Raw genomic sequence first — 21,355 nt, 5'->3', positions numbered from 1 at the left:
GGCAGAGTGGCCCTGCCTGGAGCTGGGACTGCTGGGAGGAGAAGAGGGCAGCTGGGGGCAGGGTAGGGTCTCTTGGCCTCAACCAGCCCCAGAAGAGCTGGCCTTGGTGGTGACCACTGTTCCCAGGGAGAGGCTGCCAGGCCTGGGCCAGGGTCAGGAGATGCCGGCCAGATCTGCCCTTGTCGGTCCCACCGGACGGGGCAGTGGCCATGGGTGTTCTGGCCGGGCCCTCCATAGCCTGTGTTCTGGTTCTCTTCCTTAAGACCAAGGAAGTGCAGAAAGCCATGGATGATAAGAGGTTTGACGAGGCCATCCAGCTCCGTGGCGGGTAAGCCCCCTCAGCAGACCCCTGCACTCTTACTTGCCTGGGTCCCGGTGCCAGGCAGCATGTGCTGCAGTGCTGCTGCGCACGCCTGGCCTGGGTCGTCCTTCTGGGCACCGCGTCTGAAGATCGAGGGAGGAACGGGCCTGCGGGTGGTACAGGAGGCAGGCTGGGAGGTGTGGTGCTGCAGGAGACCCTGGGCGGCAGCATGGGCAGGGCCCAGTCACAGGGATCTGGGCATGGCGAGGGGATGAGAAGCTGTGGGCGCAAGCCCAGGACACGGGGTGGCCCCGCGGGGGCTGGGAAGGCTGGCAGATGTGGGGTGTGGGTCACGCCCTCCTGCAGGTGTCCTGGTGGCCGGGTCAGGCTGGATTGGACGTCTGGTTTCCCATCCATGCCCCCACCTGCTACCAAGGTGGTCAACCTTCCCTTGAGCTGGATGCCGGCCACGGGCTTTGCTGCACGGGTGGTGCAGCCTCGTGTTGTGTTGGGGGATCCTGCACCGCCTGTGGAAGGTGCCCTGCCCGGCATGCGTGGTGTCCGCTGCTTCATGGCTGAGCTTCCATCAGGCCGTGTGCCTGTGACCAACCTCCTGGGCTGTCACGGCTGTGCTGTGGCTGTACGCTGCAGGGCTGGAGGGCTATACATGGTGTGACCCGAATCCTTTCCAGGAGCTTCGAGAACAACTGGAACATTTACAAGCTCCTCGCCCACCAGAAGCCCCCCAAGGAGAAGGTAAGGCAGGGAGTGGCACCCACAGAGGGAGGAACGGGCTGTGTTATTCTGCAGCCTCTTCACGCTGGCCCCTGTGGCTGGGCCTGCCTGCCCCTGCCTTCCGTCTTGCTGGGGGCTGAGCTGGGAGCTGGGAGGGTGGGCTCGGCCTCTGCCTAGGCTCAGGCACCACTGTGGCTGGCAGGTCCCTGCTGCTGGGAGCCTGGCTGCAGGGCTGGCTGTCGCTTCTCAATGGTTGATGGAAATGAAGTCAGGCCCACAGGCTTAACTCAGGAGAGGAGGAGCCACTGTGTAGAAAATGTCCCCAGCGGCCAGGCGTCGTGGCTCACACCTGTAATCCTAGCACTTTGGGAGACTGAGGTGGCGAGATCGCCTGAGGTCAGGATTTCGAGACCAGCGTGGCCAACATGGCAAAACTCTGTCACTACTAAAAATACAAAAATTAGCTGGGTGTGGTGGTGGCAGACGCCTATAATCCCAGCTACTCAGGAGGCTGAGGCAGGAGAATCACTTGAACCCGGGAGGCAGAGGGTGTAGTGAGCCGAGATCGTGCCATTGTACTCCAGCCTGGGCGATAAGAGTGAAACTCTGAACATAAAAAAAAATGTCCCCAAATAGCTGAAAACCTCAGGAAATGGGATCTCTCCAAAATGAGGATGAAATGGCTTGTTTTTCAAGTCCTGGGGGACAACGAGGGTCCTGTAGAGAGTCATGGTCAGTGAGGTCCTGGCTCCCAACCCCCTTGAGCCACAGCTGGAGCCGCAGGCCAAGGCGGACAGCGTGGCCCAGCCTGGGTCTGGTCCTCCCATCCGTGGTCATCTTTGGGTGTCCCTGCTGCTCCAGCTTCCTGCTTATCCCCACAGCTAGTCAGTGGGCTGCACCCTCCGAGGGGGGGGCAACGTGGTCTCCATGAACCACCCAGAACCTGGCTGGGGCGTGACTGACTTTGTGGGCAGCAGGGCTGGCTCATACCAGGACCCGGTGGGGCCATGTGGCTATGGAGCCCTTGGGTGTGGCTGCTGCCAAGTCGGGTGTGCCACACGTGACAGGTGCACGCCAGGTTCAGAGTCTCAGCACGGAGGCTGCAGGGAGGTGGTGGCAGCCGTCACTGGATTCACATGGACATAGTGGGGTTTTGGTCTATCAGGTTAAATTAACTGTAGTCCTAACAGGACTGTCTCCATGTCTTTGTCCCTTCCCTTAACGTGGCTACTAGGAAACAGGATAGTCAGGGCCCCTACCTTCCTCGTGGCTGTGCCCCCTACCTCTCCCCGCACTGCTGGCCCCTTGTGTGGGCACTGACCTGTGCTCCTGTCCCCAGGCCTGGTTTCACAATGGTGCTCGCCCCCTCTGCCTCCTCTGCTGCCTGTGTGCCGGGCTTGCACCGTGTCTCTTTTGGTCTTCACCAGAATCTTCTGGAATTAGAACAGATACCGTATTCCCAGGGCAGTCGGTGTGCTGGGCAGTGTCCAGGCTGGTGGCAGGGCCTGGCCCCTTTTTCCAGAACCTGCTGGCCTGCTGACCTCCTGTGCAGGTTGGAGGTCCCCTCCCTGGCCGTGCCTCATGCTCGTCTCCCCTTCTTTCTGAAGTCTAACTTCTCCCTGGCCATCCTGAATGTGGGGGCCCCAGCGGCTGGCATGAACGCGGCCGTGCGCTCGGCGGTGCGGACCGGCATCTCCCAGGGCCACACGGTGTACGTCGTGCACGATGGCTTTGAAGGCCTAGCCAAGGGTCAGGTGGGTCCGGCCGGGGCAAACAAGTGAGGACTTGGGCCTTCTGTGTGCAGACTTGGGGCGTCTCTTGTGGAGGGCCGGCTGCTAGAGGTGGAGGCCGAGGCCTGGGTCCATGTGTCGGTGCCCACCCAGGCCTGGGTACTCAGCTCTGCCTGCAGCGTGATGCCCAGCACTGGCTGGCCCCCGGGCACAGGCCCACCCCTGGGGGGAATTGGCCAGAGGCTCAGACTGGCCCCTGAAGCTGCATCTCCTCCTGACAGGTGCAAGTAGTAGGCTGGCACAACGTGGCCGGCTGGTTGGGGCGTGGTGGCTCCATGCTGGGGACCAAGAGGTGAGCTGCCTGCTGTGGGTACCAGCGGGCAGGAGGGCCAAGGCGCAGTCTCCAGGCCCTGCAGGTGGGGGCGGCAAGGGGAACCCAGCCCAGGGCCCTGGGCTCGGCCCCTCTTCTGGCTGGTGATCTGTGCAGAGCAGGCTTCACGCCTCCTGCCTGGGGCTTCCAGGCCTGAGCTCAGGTGTGTAGGGCAGGCTGCTCTGGCAGCCCCACGCCCACGGTGGGCTCTCCGTGGCAGGGAAGCTGGCCCAGTGTCTGTCACTGCCTGGCCAGGCCAGGCAGCCTGAACTGTCACCACTCTGGTTGTGGCTATGGGCCTGTCTGATGGCTTTTGTCCCAGGGCCTGAGACCCTTCTGTGGGCATGGGGAGGGCACAGTCACCCTGTGCGCTACAGGGGAAGTCGCTGAGTCCTGAGCCACTGAGTGGCTGCAAGGGCCAGAGGAGGCATCCCCTCCTGCTGCTGAGTGTTGGGCGAGAAAGCCTCGGGCGGGAAGAGGTGCCCATGGGGAGCCCAGGGGGGTGGGGGTTCACTTGGTTGCTTGGTCCATGCCTGGTGATGCTGAGTGGTGCCCAGGCAGCTCACGCTGGGCCCGTGTGCCCCTCTCCATGTGAAGCCACAGTGTTACATCCAGGGCGTTGCAGTGACTGCTGACTGGCTCGGGGAATGGCCAAGGCAATGCCTTCCTGTGATCAGATGCAATGTGGACATGCGTCCCCGGGCGTCGCATGTTCACACGGATGTGTCTCTGACTGCAGGACTCTGCCCAAGGGCCAGCTGGAGTCCATCGTGGAGAACATCCGCATCTATGGTATCCATGCCCTGCTGGTGGTCGGCGGGTTTGAGGTGAGGGCTGCCCGCGGATGAAAAAGCCCCGGGGCACAGGAGACCCAAGGTGTCCTCCCACTGAGGGGCCCGTCCTGAAAACCTGTGTGCCGGCTGGGGTGATGCAGGGGCCAAGAGGATCAGGGTTTTAAGTGTGGTGTGTGGGCTCAGGAGGGTTCTTTACTTTCTCCAGAAAGCTTCCCAAGGTTCCGATTAACCCCGGTGCTGGGGAGGGGCAGGGGAGGAAGGGGACTTGGAAGCGGGAGGACGAGGAAGAAGGGAGGCGGAGGAGGCAGAAGTGTAGGTGCGGGATGGCATCGCTTACGTGGTGTCCTGGCACTGGGCAAGCTGTCCCTAAATAATAAATGAATGACAGCCCTTCCCCCTTGCCCTCCAAAGCCAAGCTCCACTGCAGGCTTCATGGAGTGGATCTGGGGTCAGAGTGGGTTGGAGGGGCCTCCTGGCCCTCGTTAGAGTCCAGTTTCCCTGGGAGGCGTCCTGAGATGACACCAGGCTGACTGCCTGGCCCAGCCCCAGGGGATTGAGCAGGTGGGTCCTGGAGTCCAGCACGGGGCACGTGACAGGTCAGCAGGGAGTAGGGCTGGGCGGCCGCCGGCAGAGCCTGTCCCTGGCCCACCCTGGCTTCGGTGCTGCCCTTGACCTGCCCCCTGTCCCTATTGCTGCAGGCCTATGAAGGGGTGCTGCAGCTGGTGGAGGCTCGCGGGCGTTACGAGGAGCTCTGCATCGTCATGTGCGTCATCCCAGCCACCATCAGCAACAACGTCCCTGGCACCGACTTCAGCCTGGGCTCTGACACTGCCGTAAACGCTGCCATGGAGGTACGGGGCTCCTGGACCCCTGCCGGCCATGCCCAGGCCCTTGTGGGGTGGGGCTGAGCCTGCGGAGGCTGCTGGAGGGGACAGTGCGCGGTGAGCACCCGGGAGGGCTGCCAAGGTTGGGGTTGGTGGGGCACAGGCCCAGGTGAAGGGGCTCAGCTCCCTGCCATAGCCACTTCTAGGGCCAGGGGGCCCTGCGTTGTTCCTTGCTACTGTGATGAACTCAGACGGGGAGACCGAGGCAGGAGTGTCCCTGCCCCAGTGCTGGGTAGCCTAAGAGCAGTGCCTGGCCTCTGTCCATGGGGCCGGGGCACCCCTGCCTGCCCACAGAGAGTGTGTGTGCAGGCCACTGTCCCTTGTGCCCTGAGGCTGGGGTCACCTGGTTGAGAACGCCTGGTCCTGCGGGGCCCAGGTGGGAGGTGGGCCCAAGCCTGGTGCTGCTGACTCTGTGGGTGCGTCAGCCACAGACTGGCTCTGGAGACACAGGGCTCCCTGCAGGGTAGCCATGCCCATGGCCTGCAGGGAAGTGTGGGCATGTGGAGGACCCCTGACCCCCCTTGGCCCCCAGAGCTGTGACCGCATCAAACAGTCTGCCTCGGGGACCAAGCGCCGTGTGTTCATCGTGGAGACCATGGGGGGTTACTGTGGCTACCTGGCCACCGTGACTGGCATCGCTGTGGGGGCCGACGCCGCCTACGTCTTTGAGGACCCTTTCAACATCCATGACTTAAAGGTGAGCCCAGCGTGGCCCCTGCTGCGACAGACCCGCCGGCACGCCAGCCTGGGCCCCAGACACTCAGGCCGGCCAGCGCAGGGCAGGGCCTGGGCAGGCGGGACTCATAGCCCAGTGCTCCTGCTGGCCCTGGGTCGCTGGTCAGCCTGGAATTCCCTCCCCACAGTCCTCTGGCTCATCTGGCCCCTCCCGCAGGTCAACGTGGAGCACATGACGGAGAAGATGAAGACAGACATTCAGAGGGGCCTGGTGCTGCGGTGAGGCTGCCGTGGGTCCCCGGCCACAGCTAGGGGCTAGGGGCGGGGCTGCTGAGGAGTGGCTGGGCAGGAGAAGGCAGGAGGGGTCCTTGGAGAGGGTGGGCGAGGGCGGCTTTCCCGGGAGCTGGCACTCCCGCTCCCAGGCCTGGCCCAGCGGGGACTCAGGATTTGGGGGAGACCTGAACTCGTTCCCCGCTGACTCAGGCCCTGCTGTCCCTCTCAGGAACGAGAAGTGCCATGACTACTACACCACGGAGTTCCTGTACAACCTGTACTCATCAGAGGGCAAGGGTGTCTTCGACTGCAGGACCAACGTCCTGGGCCACCTGCAGCAGGTGTGGGGCAGTGAGGCTCTGAGAGGCCTGCCCCTCTTCCCTGCCACCATCCGTCCCCGGGCCCAGGGGTCCCAGCCCTCACAGGCACCCACGGGTACTCCCGGCAGGCCCTCGGGCACATGTGCCCTTCCCCGGTGAGGGGACCGAGGCCCATATCTGGGTGAGGTCTCATTCCAAGAAGGGCTGGGGCTGGGGCCGGGGCCGGGGCTGGGGCCAGGACATTCACATGCTGAGCCCAGCCCCCACCCCTCTGGGCCTCCTTCGGCTACCTCCGCCGAGCCCCTCACCTAGATCCCGGCATGCTCCCTGCCCTATGGTGGCCCTGCAGGAAGCCTGTGTCCTGGGGTTTTCTGAGCCAGGGAGGGGGAGTCAGGGTGGCTGGGGATGGGGCCCAAGGTGGGGCCACCGGCTGCCAATGTAGGAGCCCAGGGGTCACTTGACTTGGCCAGGGGGCAGCCGACTGCCGGCCTCGGGAGGCAGCTTCTGGCCTGGACTTGGAGCTGGAGAGAGCAGGCAGGGTCCTCGATGCGGGAACAGACGGGAATTGTGCAGGGGTTGGAAGGAATGGGTGTTCAGAAGCTGCCTGGGAGGCTCCCCGTGGGGACCCTGTCTGCACTGGGGTTGGGCCTCCCCTCTCCTTGGCCCAGGCAGCCCAGGGCAGCTCCAAGAACCGGGCCTTGCCTGTTTCCAGGGCGGCGCCCCAACCCCCTTTGACCGGAACTATGGGACCAAGCTGGGGGTGAAGGCCATGCTTTGGTTGTCGGAGAAGCTGCGTGAGGTTTACCGCAAGGGTAGGTGGTGGGTGCAACCTGAGGCCTCACTTCGCCCTCCCCTGGCTCCCTGGGGCAGGGCCCGGCCTTGGAGGGCTGCCATGTGCCTCTGTTTGCAGGACGGGTGTTCGCCAATGCCCCAGACTCGGCCTGTGTGATTGGCCTGAAGAAGAAGGCGGTGGCCTTCAGCCCCGTCACTGAGCTCAAGAAAGACACTGATTTCGAGTGAGTTCAACTGAAGCCTCCTGGAGGCGGGTGGGGCTGAGGGGCGGCCCAGACTGTCCCCTAGGCAGGTGTGCCAGGCCCCGCCCCACTCGCACCCTGACCCCGCAAGTCCTCCTGGGCCCCCCGTGCCCTGGTCCCCGCCAGGCCATGGAGAGCAGGGACCATGTCCAAGTCTTCTGAGCGTGACACTGGGCAATACTTTTGGGTGGGCATGGGGGCACAGCATGGGCAGCCAGGATTGGGCACGCCTGAGGGCGGCTGTGGCTGACTCTGTGCTGTGCCTCCAAGGGATGGGGACCCCAGACCCGTCCCAGAGGCCGCAGGGCTCCACGGATATTGAGATGTTCAGAGGGAGGGGCATGCACAGGCCGCCGGGTTGGGGGGTGGGGGAGTTGGGGGCATGGCCTGAAGAGCTGCCCTGACCCCTGACTCCCCATCATCCCCGCATCCCCGTCCTGCACAGGCACCGCATGCCGCGGGAGCAGTGGTGGCTGAGCCTGCGGCTCATGCTGAAGATGCTGGCACAGTACCGTATCAGCATGGCCGCCTACGTGTCAGGGGAGCTGGAGCACGTGACCCGTCGCACCCTGAGCATGGACAAGGGCTTCTGAGGCCATGCCCACGCCCCTCCCCGGCCCCCACCCATGCCAGCTGCAGCGCCAGGGCTCAGATGGGGCCTGGGCTGTTGTGTCTGGAGCCTGCAGGCAGGTGGGGGCTGTGTCCCTGCTTAGCCCAGCCCCTGCCTCTATCCCTGGCCACCCGCCAGGCCTCCCTGGGGCTGGTCTTGAGACCAGCCTGCCAGGCCCTGCAGCAGGAGGACAGAGCGTCCTGGGGCATCCACCTTCCTGCCCAGGGGACGTGGGGCTGTCGGTGTTTGCAGGCTGATGTCCCCTGGCTTTGGCGCCCCATGGGCCCCAGCCTCTCCCCACTCTGGGCTCACTCACAGGGGCCAGCCCTTGCCCTACCTGGCTGCCGGTGCCTGGGTTGTGTTGAGAGGGGGATGCCCTTGGCCCTGCCTCACTGTGACCTGCTCCTGCCCACGTGCAGCACCTGTCACCTTTTCTAGAAATAAAATCCCCCTGACCGTGGGGTGCATCGGTCTCTGGAGAGCACAGCCTGCGGAACTCTTGGAGGGAAAGGAGCAGCACCACATGGCCAGCCCAGTGGGCAGCGGCCCCCAGGGGTGGAGGGCCCTCTGGCCAGTGCCTGGGCCAGGCCAAAGGGACATGTGCCCTGGGAGGCCACAGGCGCTCTCCAGGACTCCCTGGGGGCCACCAAGGTGACCTGAGCCCCCTCCTGGTCCTCCCCTGGGGGCAGAACGGTACAGTCTCACTCCTCGGTCTCCCCAGCCTCAGCCTGAGTGGGGGTCTCCAACCTGCAGGCTGGTGGCTGGCTTGAGCCAGCATCCAGGAGACACCGATGGTGGACACGTGGGAGGGGAAGAGAAGGCGGCACAAAGCTGTGCCCACCGGGGGCTAGGGCTGAGTCCCGCAGGTGGTTTGGGGTGGTGGACACCCTGCTCGCAGGATGCCCGTTAACCTTAGCGTTGAAGCCCATGCTCTGCACCACCCACGGCTCTGCAGCACCCACAGCTCTGCACCACCCGCAGCTCTGCACCACCCACGGCTCTGCAGCACCAACGTGGCAGGTGCTTGCCGAGAGGGTTGCTTCGTTCCCGCAGTGCCACCCTGCGGATGTGGTTTCGGGACACAGGTGTCTCAAGGGAGACCCTGGCTTGGAGGGGCCTAAAGGCCACATTGAGGGTCCCTGGGCGGTCTCCTGGTTGAGCTCAGGCCAGAGGGGTGGCGCTGGGGACCTGGTGAGGGGGCTGGGGACCTTCCTGCCCTCAGGCACCTTGATATTCCCAAGAGCCCCTCGCCGTGTTGGCTCTAGTGCCAGAGACCTCCAGATTGCTTAACTCTGGAGCTGGGGTGGAGGGGCCCACACCTAGGGGCCTTCTAGTTCACTCTGGGTGGGGCCGTCCTGGGTCCAGGCCCAGGAGGGGACAGTTGTCCAAGGACAGTGCTCCCGGGTCTGCAACTCTGTCTCAAAGGAACAGAGAAACAGGTTCACAGGCCCGGGGAACCACGTGCATGTTTTGGGGCCTCCGTTGTGTCACACCATCTGGGATCAGGACTCAGTTCTGAGTAGACCCCCCTCGGCCTGCCCTGCCTGATGAGGTGTTAGAACCTGTTCAGCTGCCACTCAGCTGCTGCACCCAGGTGGTGGCCTGTGGCTGATGCCTGGGACAGTGGCTGCCTCCCTCCTGGGCGACGTGCCGTGGCCAGCGCCTGTGACAGGCCCACTTCTGGCTGCATGGAGTTGGCGTTTCTGGCATTTCGGGCGGAGTCATGCGGCCTCCTGGGCCCTTGGTCCTCTCCTGTGAACTGGGTGAATGGGACACAGTGTGATGCCCGTGCCTGCTCAGCTTGAGAACCCACGTCTGGGGTGACTTGGGGAGCAGTGGAGTGGGACTGTGGGGTGCCCCGGGCTGGACGTGCTTCTGGCCGTCTTCCATGGCTGGGGGCATTGGGTGAGGAGGCGACGGGAGGGGGAGCGGCAGGAGGCTGAGGGTGGAGGCAGCAATGGTGGGGATGGGGACGGGGTGGGGGGAACCGCGGGGCTGAAGGCAGGCAGCTGCCCCCACAGGTCCCACCCAGCTGTCCCAACCAAGGTGTGCACGGTGTGGGGCAGGAGGGCACTGGTGTAAGCCCCGCATACCCACAGCAGCCCACGTCGGGGGGAGTGGAAGGGGACTCAATTTAAAACGACCTCAGTCATTCCAAGGAAGCACTTTACTGAGGGCGCTGGGTGCCCATCCCACAGTCCCAGGAAGGCAGACACAGGCCAGAACTGTCCACCCTCCATGAGGGCACCCATCCCACAGTCCCAGGGAGGCAGACACAGGCCTGAACTGTCCACCCTCCATGTCCCAAGTGGTGACTCCACTCCCCACTGCTCAGAGATCGCACCCCTTCTGGAGGGATCGCACCCCTTGTGGAGAGCTTGCACGGATGAGTGACTTGTCTTCACCCTGGGCTTCCCCAAGTCCAGTGACAGTGACTGCCCCAATGCTGCAGCTGGCTCTGGTGACGATCACACCGCATGGCCTTGAGCTTGGGAGAGCAGTGGCCTGCACGCGTGGTCACGCATCACCGCTTGGCGGAGGATGGGGACATCTCACGGAGATCTGGGTCCCAACCCCACACAGGACAAGGGCCCAGGGACCTGGCTTTCCTACACACCAGCTGGAAGGCTGACTCCCCATCTCACGTGAATGCTCCCTTGGTTTTGGGGGGTACTAGGAAGGTCCCCAGGGCCGCGGGTCACTGCCCAGATCGTGACATCCTCATAAGACTCGTAACTCTTCCCAGAGAAAAGAAAACTCTCAGATGCTCCAAGGACTCCCCTAGTCCAGCTGCTTCCTGTGCCAGGCCCAGACCCCAGAGCAAACAGGCCTGTTCATCCACAGCCTCACAGCTGAGGGCCCCCCTGCAGTTCTTCACAGAAGAGAGAAAGGAAGGCGCACCTGCCCAGCCTGGCCAAGAAAACAAAACCCTGTCCCGTGGATGCGGGAGGCTGCTGCCTTCCTGCGGAGAGCAGCTCAGGGCAATGTCCCTGTGGGCGCCGGCATTCTGGAAGTCTCCCTTGCTCAACAGAAATCTATCCAAGGACCAAGGGCTGGAATCGGCAAAGCCATTCGTGAACAACACCTCATTCTGCCGAGACGGCCCTTGCTTTCAAAGACTGTCACGACCATTGGGAAATGTCACCTCCAGATCAACCTTGGGAAAATCTTTTATTAGGGAGGACAACCTGCAAAATCCTCCCTTTAAGAGCCCAGGCCAGCCCAGAACCTCCAGACCACAGAAGGGGAGTCCTGGGGACATTCTGGTGTGGACAGGCATCTCCACCGCTCCAGCTAGCCAGCACAACACCCACTCCTGCCCTTGGCCGACGTGGCAAACCGGGGAGGCTTTTGTGTGGGGCCAGGGCTGTGGCAGCCACCCTTCAGCTCCTGGGGGCTGGGGAAGACACTGGGGTCCCCGTGGACGGTGGAGCGGCGCTCAGGTCCTGTGGTCACTCGGCGTGCTCCTGCACCTCCTCCCGACGCAGGGCCTGCAGCCGGCTGCCCACAGTCAGCTGCACGGCCTCCAGCCCCTCTGCGTCCAGCTCCCGCAGCAGCAGCAGGATGGCAGTCAGGACGTTCTGAGGGCAGAGAGGGGTGCGGACTAAGCCCACCAAGCACTCCGAGGCTGCTGCCCTCCACAAGGGCTGGGGCCTGGCCAGCGGCACCCCACCACAGAGCACCTGGTCCCGGGGGTGTGGGCCGTCCAAGCAAATGACCATTCGGCACATAACGAGAATCTGAGCAGAGGAGGAGCCCCGCTTGTGAACACGTGTGGCGCTTCTCCCACGTGACTCCTGTTGCCCTCAGCCCAGCAGGGCCTGGGCCCACATTCCACAGACCAGGAGACCAGGAGAGGCTGAGGGGCCAGGACAGCTCCGTGCGGGGCACGTGTGACACGTCTATGCGCATTCGCAGACCCACACACGCAGCTTCCCCCTGGGGCACAGCTCTTCAAGGCCCTGTGAGGCTCCATCCTCCCTCCCCACGATTTCTGTGCAGTGGGCAGAGACAGCAGTGGCCGCCTAGCAGCCCCTGTCACTCACCCTGCTCCTGTGGCTGCTCGAAGCATCTCTGGGTGAGAAGGAAGGAAACTGGTCCCGGGAAGGGGGCTTTAGGCCAAGTTCACCCTGGGCGCTGCTGGTGAGAGGGAGACAAAGGTGTGTGAGGGTCAGGGGCTGGTGGCACTGGAGGCCTCTGCAAACCCTGTCTGCAGGTCACATCCAAGCAAAGGACAGGCTCATACAAATCCCACCTGGCACACGGGGAAGAGAAGGGAGGTGACTCCCATGAGGTCAGGGGCTACAGATGGCAGCTCCTGGACAGCCCGGCACTTACTTCACCTGTGGGGCGTCCTCCCTGAACCCTGGGGCTCCCCAGCTGTAATACCTTCCACCGGGGCCTCGGGGGCAGGGTGGGGGGCACCTGTACACAAACGCCAGGGAAGAGCTCCTGACCATGGGGTCAAGCCCTGTGCCAGACAGCAGATGCCTAACGGAGATCACATCCCAATGTCCCCACCACAGGCACCAGCAGTGGGTGTGATCTGCCAAGCAGGAGAGAAGCACCCAGCTTCTATCACACACGTTTGTGACGCACAGCCAACTGCCCTGGGAGGCGCCGGTATCTCGCTGCAGAGTCAGCCCTGTGGCCCCTCCACGGCCCCTGGGCTCAAGGCTGTACGGGCACTGATGGCTGTGCCCACAAACCATTCCAGTGACTGTGGCCCTAGGCCACACCCCCCACCAGGGGCTCCCTGCACCTCACAAGCTCCGGTGCTGCGAGCCTTCTCTGTGCCAGGGCACGGGGCCTGGCTCACCCCCCCTCCTGCTCCCTGGAATCTCCGCTGTTGGGCAAAACATGGACCTGCCACTACCTGGGCACTGAGTCACTCCCAGAGAATACGGATGAGAACGGACACTCGCCCTGGATAATCCCTCTCCCTCACTTCCCGGAGAGGCAGCTCACTGGAAGCCCCATTCGCTCCCCGTGGGAGGACCCTGGGGGACAGGGATGGGCGGAGGCCCCGCTGCCCTCCAGCCTCACATTGCCTCCTCCTCGCTGTCCAGCGGATCCTGGCCGGTCTCAGCAGCGGAGCTGAGGGAGCTCAGTGTGAAGCATGGCTTGGGGCCGCCGTGGCCTGTGCCCTCTCTCTCCGGGGCGGCGGTGATCTCCTCTCCCTCACTCAGTGCACGGGACAGCTCCTCCTCCGTCACAGCTTCGGGATGAAGGACAGAAGACAGCATGAGTGGCCTCACCCACATGCAGGCCACACGCGCTGCAGCTCCCGTCCTCACTGCAGCCTCAGGCACAGTCTGCTTGTGAAATGCATGCACGTGTATCCACCTCCAGGGCCAGCTCCCAGAATAGGAGCCGAATAGGAGCCGGTTCCTTCTTGTCCCATCCCTAGCCTGGCACAGGCCGATACACAACAGATGGTGGAGGGCTGCTCAGGAATCTAAACACCAGCCTTGGCCAGAAGCAAATACTCATCAAAACCTCAACTAAGACACAACAGAAAAAGGAACAGACCGTACTGAATTTATTCCATTTCACTCACATATCAATTTCCCTGAAGTTATTAATAAAATTGTCTGGGAGAAAATATTAGTGCCCGTATAGCTGACAAGGATGAGAAACTAGCGTGCTGAGAATGCCAAGGATTAACAGCATGAAACCGCGGCCTGGAAAACTGCACTGGTGCTGGCGCTGGCCAGAGGAGGCATGAGCGCCTCTAATAGGTGGAGTGCAGCAGCGGGCACTGCGGTGCTGGGACAGCCCCTCCCCACGGCGGGAGCAAGACGGCACAGCCACCCTAGGTTCACAGTGGCCCGTGGAGCCTGCCCAGTCCCTGTGGACCAGTGCAACGCTGCTTGCCAGATCCTGACGCCCCACTCGCCATGGCGCATGGCAGTGGTCACAGCAGCACTGCTCCTCACAGAAGCAAAAGGAACCCTTTTGCTTTGCTACCAGGTCCTGCAGTCGCTGGGGGATACACAAACTGTCACAGTCACCGGAGGGACCCTATGCTGCGCTGCTGCATTCAGGTGGCGGGATCAAGAGACACAGAAGCAGGGGAAGGGCCTCTGAGGAGACTTCACAGGGCACATCTGTGTCCCGCCAGACCAGGCATTTGCAGAAAAGGAGAAGAGGAAAGAGGGCTGGGGAAATGCCCTGCCAGGGATTGTTTTGCGAGGGCCAGTGACCCCGCTGCGGCCACCTACCCTGGTTGTCCAGCTTCTGTAGGCGCGGCAGGGTGCGCAGCACGGTCATGCGGTAGCGGTGGGGGCTGGTGCCGCAGCACGGGTTCTCGGCCAGCCACAGCACCCTGAGACGCGGCAGCCCCTTCAGGTAGAAGAGCTCAGCCAGGCTGGGGATACGGTTCCTCCGCAGGTACAGCTCGCTCAGGCGCTGGCAGCGGCTCACAGGCTCCAGGGTGGAGATGCTGTTGACACTGCATGGAGACCAGCAGTCAGTGAGGGATGTGGACGGGGCCCCCAGGGTCACCTCTCAATCTCGAGCCCCAAGAACAGGCACTCACGGGATCTGTGTCCCTGCCCTCGCCTGAGAAGCCCAAATTGGACATCATGAGTCATGTGCAGCAGGACCTGGGCCGAGGAGAGAGCTATAGGAAAGCCGGGTCCTGAACTCAAAGGCGGACTGGGGTGGACCCTGCCAGCAACAGTCCCTTTGCCCCATGCTCGGCATCAGCTCCTCAGGGCGCTAGAGTGGGAGGTACGGGCTGTGGCCCTCCTTCACAGGCCGGGAAAACTAAGGCCTCTCAAGGGACATATCATGTTGCTCCAAAGCACGGAGTGCCCAGAAAAACTCATGGCAAAAAACACGAGCCAGCTCCATGTGACATGGAAGTGAGCACGGACCTTCCAAACCCCCACGTGAAAGTGGCGACACTGGGGATGGGCCTCATTTCCATTCTACAGAACGTGGACGCGTCAGAGAAGTAGAGAAACACAGGAGGCCTGCAGCGGAGACCCAAAGGCTTCACCCGACAGCGTGGGGTCCGTCCCCTCCACAAGCGAACACGTGGAGCTGCTCCCACAGGCCCTCAAAGGTGCGGAGCGTCTGCCAGCCGAGAGCCAAGGCCCCCTGCCTGGAGGGTTGCACTCGAGTCCCGCAGGCACCTGGGAAGGGGGCGGTCACCAGGCCGGTGCTGAGCCCGCCTCCCCATGCCACCCCTTCACTGGGTGTTTCCCAGGTATCCTTTCACGCAGCTCCTAGCTATGAGGCCGCCCCATTTTACCAAGAGCAAAACTCAGGCTGTGGGACCCTTTCCAGGATGGAGTCTGCCCCAGGCTCAGGCAGCAGCGTGGTGTGCGGACCACACCCGTGGCCTCAAGCTACCTGCTCCGCTCCAGTGCAGTCGGGCGTGGTGTGCAGTCGACGTGCAGGCACCACACACCTGAACTCGGTGAACACCCTCCGGGTCCTGTCCCTCCTGAGACACGACAGAAATGGCCCCGCACATGAGAGGCCTGATGCTCAGAGGCCCTGCGGCCCCTGGGCGACTCAATGCACTGTGGGGATAGGACTGGATCCACAGCCCCGCCCCAAGCTTCCTGCCATCGTGGGAGCCACAAGCTCCACCTTTCCCTGTCAGGTAAGACTTTCGGAGGCAGAGCTGAAATCCCAGCCTCGCCGTAAACATCGCCTGACTAGTGAAACGAGCCCCGCGGCAGGCACAGACACCCCTGTTCAACCTCTGGACTCAGGCTCCATCTCCTCCTCGTCTCCCTGTGGGGTGGGCACTTATAATACCTCTGTGTTACAGGAAGGAAACTGAGGCACAGAGAGGGCCACGCCTTGCCCAAGGTTAGCCAGCTGATGGGTGGGAGGGCTGAGATTTGGCTCAGGAGCATGCCTCCAAGCCCATTTCATTCATCGGTTCATTCAGCAAGACTTGGGCAGGACAGGCTGATGCCCGCGCTGGGGATGCCTGAATACCAGATGGACTGGCCTCAGCCCCTGGCAGGCAGCAGGCTGTGCACTGGCATCACCATGGCAATGCCAACCTCGGAGGGTGTTACAGAGGATGGGCAGGGGCTGGCCTAGCCCGTGGCTGCCTGTGAAATCAAGAAGGTAGGTCACAGGGACCAGGGGCCTGCAACAGCTACTCTCAGAGGGCAAGGCCTGGAGGCTTCCGAGCTGCCAAACAGAAGGGTGGGCCTTCCCCACAGGGTTTAAACCTTGTGAGCTTTTAAATGCGGAAACCCAGAGAAGGCTCCCACCCAGCGTCTGGTGGGCAGCGGTGAGCCATGAGCGTCCGCTCCCTCCCTGGGTCACACAGTAGGCAGGAGGGAATTCAGGGATAAAGGAAGCTCTTCTCTTCCCCAGAGCCCCCAAACACGCCCCAGCTGCCTAAAACTCCAGTAACATTTGTTCATTCAAGGTTCCCTTAGTCTGTTGGGAGGGCAGTGACCATAGTAGAGGGGCACAGGTCATGGGGTGCAGAGAAACTGGTCAGCAGTGGTGGCACTGGCGGGGAGAAAAGGCCAGGACCCTGGGGGTCTCGGGGCAGATGTGGCCACTATGAGGGCGGCCAGGGCAGGCCACCGTGCATCCTTAGGCGGGCGCCACCATCGACTGGCCCAGTGAACACAGCGATGGCTTATGGGAGCACACAGGCCAAGGGTGGGCAGGGGTACAGCAGGGCAGGCAGGGAACAGGAGCTATCAGGAGGCCCAGGTGAGGCTCTGAGGAAGGAGGGCAGACATGGGGCCACGGGGTAGACCCAGCTCTCGCTGTCCCGGCCCCTCCCCTTCTGGAAGCCGCCCTCAGTCTGTGCTGGAGGTTTCTAGGTTATGTCATAGCACTGGGTCCCACAGGAGGGACGTGAGGCTCTGCCCCAGCTTCCAGGCCCCAGGCTGAGCATGTCGGCAGGAGCGAGGTACCTGAGCGTGATCACCTCCAGGCTGGGCATCTCCCGGCAAATGGAAATCTAGGAGGAAAAGAGCATGACTAGCAAGCACGGCCCAGCAGGGCATTGCGGTCGCACTGCCGTCAGCCACAGAGAACTGTCGCAGCCATGGCCAACCCACTTCCGGGGCCTGAGGGGCACAGCCCTGCTCAGCCAGTGTGCCCAGGGTGAATGCCCACGAGCATGCCAGGCTCCCCTCTGATGCCACCTTGCAGCCCAGACACCCCGCAGACTGAAGGAGAAACGTGAGGCTCCTCCTTTCACGCACTCTCTCTTTATTACATTTTACAGCAGCATCGTTGCTATCAGATGCTGCCAGCAGTGGAGACAGAGCGCTCATTACTTTAGATGTCCTCAAAGGACATCAGGTAAGGGGACCCCAGTGTCCTCTATGCAGGAACAGAAAGCAAGGAAAGGATGGAAATCCCTTCTTGATAACAGGTCTGGGCCAAAAGGAAGACAGGCTTAAAACTGGATCTCAGATCACACTGGTACTGTCAATTCAGGGGTGAGGTGCCCAGGGTGGTCCACAAAGCCTTCACAACCTGGAAAGCCCCCACATATGTGAGAGCCCACCATATGCCAGGCATGGCACCAGCAGATTGGGTGACTGGCAGGGCCCCAACCTCAGCGAGCTCAGAGCCTAGTGAGATGCATCCCATGTATAAGGGACTCGTGTCTATGACCATGGTGTGTTTATATAGTCACTGCTAAACATGCAGTATTTCAGTTACAGCACAAAACAGATTACATCCGGTGCCATGTGTCCAGGCTTTTTTTTTTTGTCTTTAAGGAAAGGTACAGTTCAAATTTAAAAAACAGAGAATAAAGAGATAAATAATAATTGGGCTGGACATGGTGGTTCACGCCTGTAATTCCAACACTTTGGGAGGCTGAGGCAGGTGGATCACCTGAACTCAGGGGCTTCAAGACCAGCCTGTCCGACACAGTGAAACCCCATCTCTACCAAAAAGTACAAATATTAGCCAGGCATGGTGGTGGGCGCCTGTTGTCCCAGCTACTCAAAGGCTGAGGCAGAAGAATCGCTTGAACCCGGGAGGTGGAGGTTGCAGTGAGCGAAGATCGCGCCACTGCACTCCAGCCTGGGCCAAAAAAAAAAAAAAAAAACAGGAAAGAAAGAAAGAAACAATTGGTATGCAATCCTTGTGTAAGTTGGAAGTTGGGGACATTTTGGACTGAGAAAGAGAATGAGGGAAGAGAAGAAAGAAATCTTTTCACAGACGCACACGCTCAAGTTCTCCCAGCAGGGCTTGTTCTCTGCCGCCTTTGGGGTAGCGGTGGGGGGCACAAGGCTAGATGTGACCAAGAAGAGGGGGTGCAGACCTTCAACTTCCCCTTAACAAAGTAAAACAAACCGTCCTGGGATTCCTTTCCAGGTGATAGCAAGTTCCAAACTATTGCTCCCCTCCTCTGTGACCAAGTGACAAACAGCGTTTCATTTATGTTGACGGGAACAGCAAAATCAGCCTGGTACTGGAGAATTGTTTTTCCATTAGTGGTTCTACATAACGAAACCCGCCAAGTGAACAAAGTACCAAGTGTGGGACTGAACTGATAGGGGCAGTTTTGTCAACTTAAAAATTCTCTTGGGGAAGAAGCTACAACATTTGGGACTGAGGCCATTTGGAGATGATCAGAGCAATACTTACATCTGTGAGGCGGCTGCCCCTGGGGAGAGAAAAGATACTTTAATTTTGTTAAAGTTGAATAAAAAACACTGAAGACAAAAATTCCAAAAATTACCAATGACTCCCTACAAACCTTAAGATTCTAGCATTTTAATGGCGTGGCAAAAAATATAACCGGCAAAGGTGTAAACAATTGTTTTACTTGATTTTCAACTACACTGTATGACGTTGGGGTGGTACCTTTTAGATAAGGAGCAGCAGAGCCATTTGTAAGACACGAAAAGATGAACTGTTCCTCATGGTCCCTGAATAGCAGAAGGTTAATATCTCTCACTGACAGACATCAACAAGGGCGTCTTTATAAGAGGCCAAGTTCAAAGGGTGAACAGGCGACTTATGAAGCAAACTTTAAAAGCCTGAAATCGGGTTGTTGTTTCTTCCAGCTTAGTGAGAGTACTGACCACCCCGTGCAAAACAAAGAAATGCATTATTGAAAGCAAATGACACAGGGGAATTGTAGCCAAAACACCAAATGTGCCAGGGCAGACAGAAAAGCTTTTTTTTTTTTTTTTTTGAGACGGAGTCTTGCTCTGTCGCCCAGGCTGGAGTGCAGTGGCCGGATCTCAGCTCACTGCAAGCTCTGCCTCCCGGGTTTACGCCATTCTCCTGCCTCGGCCTCCCGAGTAGCTGGGACTACAGGCGCCCGCCACCTCGCTCGGCTAGTTTTTTTTTTGTATTTTTTAGTAGAGACGGGGTTTCACCGTGTTCGCCAGGATGGTCTCGATCTCCTGACCTCGTGATCCGCCCGCCTCGGCCTCCCAAAGTGCTGGGATTACAGGCTTGAGCCACCGCGCCCGGCCCAGAAAAGCTTTTTAATTAACAGAGAAGAGCTCGCTCTGGGCAGTATGGGGATACCCCTGGGAGGAAGCGCCTGCTCTCCCTGACCCCCACGCCCCGCCTGCAGGGTGCGGCCAGTTGACAGGGCGCAGCGACTCCGCTGAGTCCCCAGGGAGCCCTGGAGATCGTGCGGGCCTCAACTCCAGGCTGCCTCCTCTGGAAGCTCCTGGTCCTCCTTGGCCTGGTGAGCCTCAGTATTACCCGCTTTTGCGCCTTCATGGGTCCCACCGCACCCACGTCCCTTCCTATCACCTGCCAGGCATACCCTTGGCACGGCCGCCCCCAGTACTGATTACCAACGTGTTTCCTGACTCAGTCCTCGAGAACTCAGTTCTCTCTCCTATTCGACTTGGTCCCAGTGACTGCTGGCAACCCCAGACATCAGATCTGGCCCACAGGGCAGCCGGGGCAAAGGCGGGCCGGGAAATGGGGGGGCCCCGGCGACCCCGACCCCTGGTCTCCTCTCCTCCCTGACCCCTGACTCCTTTGACGCCCTCGCCCCTGCACCTGACCCCGTTCCACTTCCGCACCTGCCCCCGTTCCACCCCCGCCCCCGCCCCCTCCCCGGCTCCGCCCTCACCCCAGTCCCCGCCCTGGCCCCGCCCCCGCTCCTCCCCCGACCCCGGGGCGGCCGCGGCCAGGCCCCGCCTCACCAGCAGTTGAGCTTGCGCACGCTGTGCAGCTCCGAGGCCTTGGCCCGGGTCAGGACCATCTTCCGCGTCAGCTTCATGGCGACCGCCCAGGCCCGGCCGGCGGGCGCCCCCGGCCTCCTGCTCCCGGGCGGGTGACGACTGCGCGGCGCGTGTCTCCAGGGGCGGGGCCCACGTCGTCAGGGGCGGATCCTGAGCCCATTGGCGGCTTGGCGAGGAGAGCGGGGCGAGGAGAGCGCCCTGGGGCCGCTTGGGCGCCGCTGACACGTCGGCTCTGCTCCTGCGCATGGGCGGCCTGGGGCGCCCGGCTCTGACGCGATTCTAACGCGACCCCGGAAGCGCGCGGCGAGCCGTGGGTGGGTGCAGGTGGCGGTCCCGGAGGCGGCCCCGTGAGGGCTGAGCTGCCGCTCCCTGGAACCGAGCGGGGTGGGCTCGGTCCCACGCGTACCATGGCCGAGTGCGTAGGCCTGTCTCTGAGCGCGGGCCTAGCGTGGATGGGATGGGCGCTACACAGCTCCAAGTTACGCGATTCAAACTCTTGGAATAAACCCAGGGCAGCCCTGGGGCTGTGTTGATTCCCTGTCTCGCTCCCTCCCAGCTTTTACAGAAAAGACGCATTTATAGGAAAGACGTACGGACAGGTCCAGCAGAGCCCTTACAAGCATTTCAGCCTTTTAGAAATCAGGTAAGACCCCCTAAACATCGTTACATGGGCCACAGTTACATTAAGACGGGCATTCTGAAACCGCCTTTGCCAAAAATTGTATCAGTGAGAGAATGATGGCCCTGAAGGAGATCTGGCCAATCCCCATCTTGCCTTTGTCCTTGAAGCTGCCCTTAATTATTCCTGGATAAGCAAAGCTAATTTTGGGAGACATTTATAGTTTAAATGATAGCAGCCCTTCCTCAAAACTAAACAGCCTTTGTAAAGGTAATGAGACCACGGGAACCGCCTTTGCAAAAATCGTAACTGAAGAAATTATGACAGGGAAAGATCTCCTAACGCACCCCATCTTCCTGCTATCCTCTAAACTGCCTTTGTTCATTCGTGGGTGTAGACCAGACTAGCCTTGGGAAGGAATTTAGTTTATAGATTAAACTCTGAAACAAAATTGATAATAGCCCTTTCCCAAAAAAACCCTTCTTGCCTGGGGACCAGTCTGCCTTTGTAGGACTAACAAATTAAGCTATGAGATGAAAAATTACAGTTTAGGGGCTGGCAACCTCTGGCGGCAATAGTCTGAACCTCCCCAAATTGCTCCTGGGAATAACATCACTGTTGCAAAACTTAAGATCAGTGCTTGAAATGTTTTGTAGACCCTGCATTCGGACATCACTTAGACAGATAATCTGGCTCAACCATTTGTGCGATCCCACCCAGGAACAGAAGTCAGCCAGAACTCATTTCGAACCCTTATGATTTAATCTTCAACCTGACCAATCAGTACTCACCACTTTCTGAGCCCTACCCGCCAAATTATCCTTAAAAACGCTGATC

The 21,355-nt window shown here is 60.9% G+C and overlaps 2 protein-coding genes across 33 annotated transcripts in view; one reads left to right on the top strand and one right to left on the bottom strand.

Moving 5' to 3' along the window:
• PFKL (phosphofructokinase, liver type) overlaps positions 1-8,207 on the top strand; it is a 28,403-nt gene extending 20,196 nt beyond the window's left edge. For 7 of the 20 annotated variants that reach the window (XM_077995474.1, XM_015132775.3, XM_077995480.1 and 4 more), the window contains 12 exons: positions 264-328; positions 994-1,057; positions 2,644-2,790; positions 3,048-3,118; positions 3,876-3,963; positions 4,629-4,781; positions 5,347-5,511; positions 5,707-5,768; positions 5,992-6,103; positions 6,795-6,894; positions 6,993-7,098; positions 7,562-8,207. In XM_077995474.1, coding sequence (XP_077851600.1) covers positions 264-328; positions 994-1,057; positions 2,644-2,790; positions 3,048-3,118; positions 3,876-3,963; positions 4,629-4,781; positions 5,347-5,511; positions 5,707-5,768; positions 5,992-6,103; positions 6,795-6,894; positions 6,993-7,098; positions 7,562-7,709 — 1,281 coding nt within the window. In that variant the 3' untranslated portion in view covers positions 7,710-8,207. Of the gene's footprint in view, positions 1-263; positions 329-993; positions 1,058-2,643; positions 2,791-3,047; positions 3,119-3,875; positions 3,964-4,628; positions 4,782-5,346; positions 5,589-5,656; positions 5,769-5,991; positions 6,238-6,342; positions 6,434-6,754; positions 6,895-6,992; positions 7,224-7,412 lie in introns of those variants that run through there. The other 13 variants (XR_013414789.1, XR_013414791.1, XR_013414788.1 and 10 more) reach the window with 13 other exon arrangements.
• A 2,673-nt stretch (positions 8,208-10,880) lies between these two features.
• On the bottom strand, positions 10,881-20,145 carry CFAP410 (cilia and flagella associated protein 410). Of its 13 annotated transcripts, none has more exons than XM_077995648.1 (7): positions 19,861-20,145; positions 18,332-18,350; positions 14,608-16,682; positions 13,951-14,180; positions 12,773-12,944; positions 11,773-11,866; positions 10,881-11,307 (listed from the first exon to the last, which is right to left on the bottom strand). In XM_077995648.1, the coding sequence occupies exons 3-7, from the start codon at positions 14,658-14,660 to the stop codon at positions 11,179-11,181; spliced, it is 678 nt and encodes a 225-aa protein (XP_077851774.1). In that variant the 5' UTR covers positions 14,661-16,682; positions 18,332-18,350; positions 19,861-20,145; the 3' UTR covers positions 10,881-11,178. The 13 variants fall into 13 exon arrangements, with proteins under 13 accessions (XP_077851774.1, XP_014988257.3, XP_014988258.3 ...); XM_015132771.3 differs by having other exon boundaries at positions 16,636-16,682; XM_015132772.3 differs by having other exon boundaries at positions 11,773-11,863; positions 16,636-16,682.
• Positions 20,146-21,355: the final 1,210 nt, after the last annotated feature.

This window comes from Macaca mulatta, chromosome 3 (genome assembly GCF_049350105.2).
Source record: "Macaca mulatta isolate MMU2019108-1 chromosome 3, T2T-MMU8v2.0, whole genome shotgun sequence".
Taxonomy (NCBI): domain Eukaryota; kingdom Metazoa; phylum Chordata; class Mammalia; order Primates; family Cercopithecidae; genus Macaca; species Macaca mulatta.
Note: the sequence above shows the minus strand (reverse complement) of the source record. Positions and strands in the feature narration are given on the sequence as shown.

Coding starts and splice junctions, on each gene's coding strand:
- CFAP410 (XM_077995643.1), bottom strand. CDS start 20,145: ATGCGCAGGAGCAGAGCCGACGTGTCAGCGGCGCCCAAGCGGCCCCAG. Junction 16,683..19,845: donor TGCTGGTGAGGCGGGGCCTG/GCCGCGGCCGCC, acceptor TTTTCCTCCTAG/ATTTCCATTTGCCGGGAGAT. Junction 14,181..16,635: donor CTGGAGGTGATCACGCTCAG/GTACCTCGCTCC, acceptor GTCTCCATGCAG/TGTCAACAGCATCTCCACCC.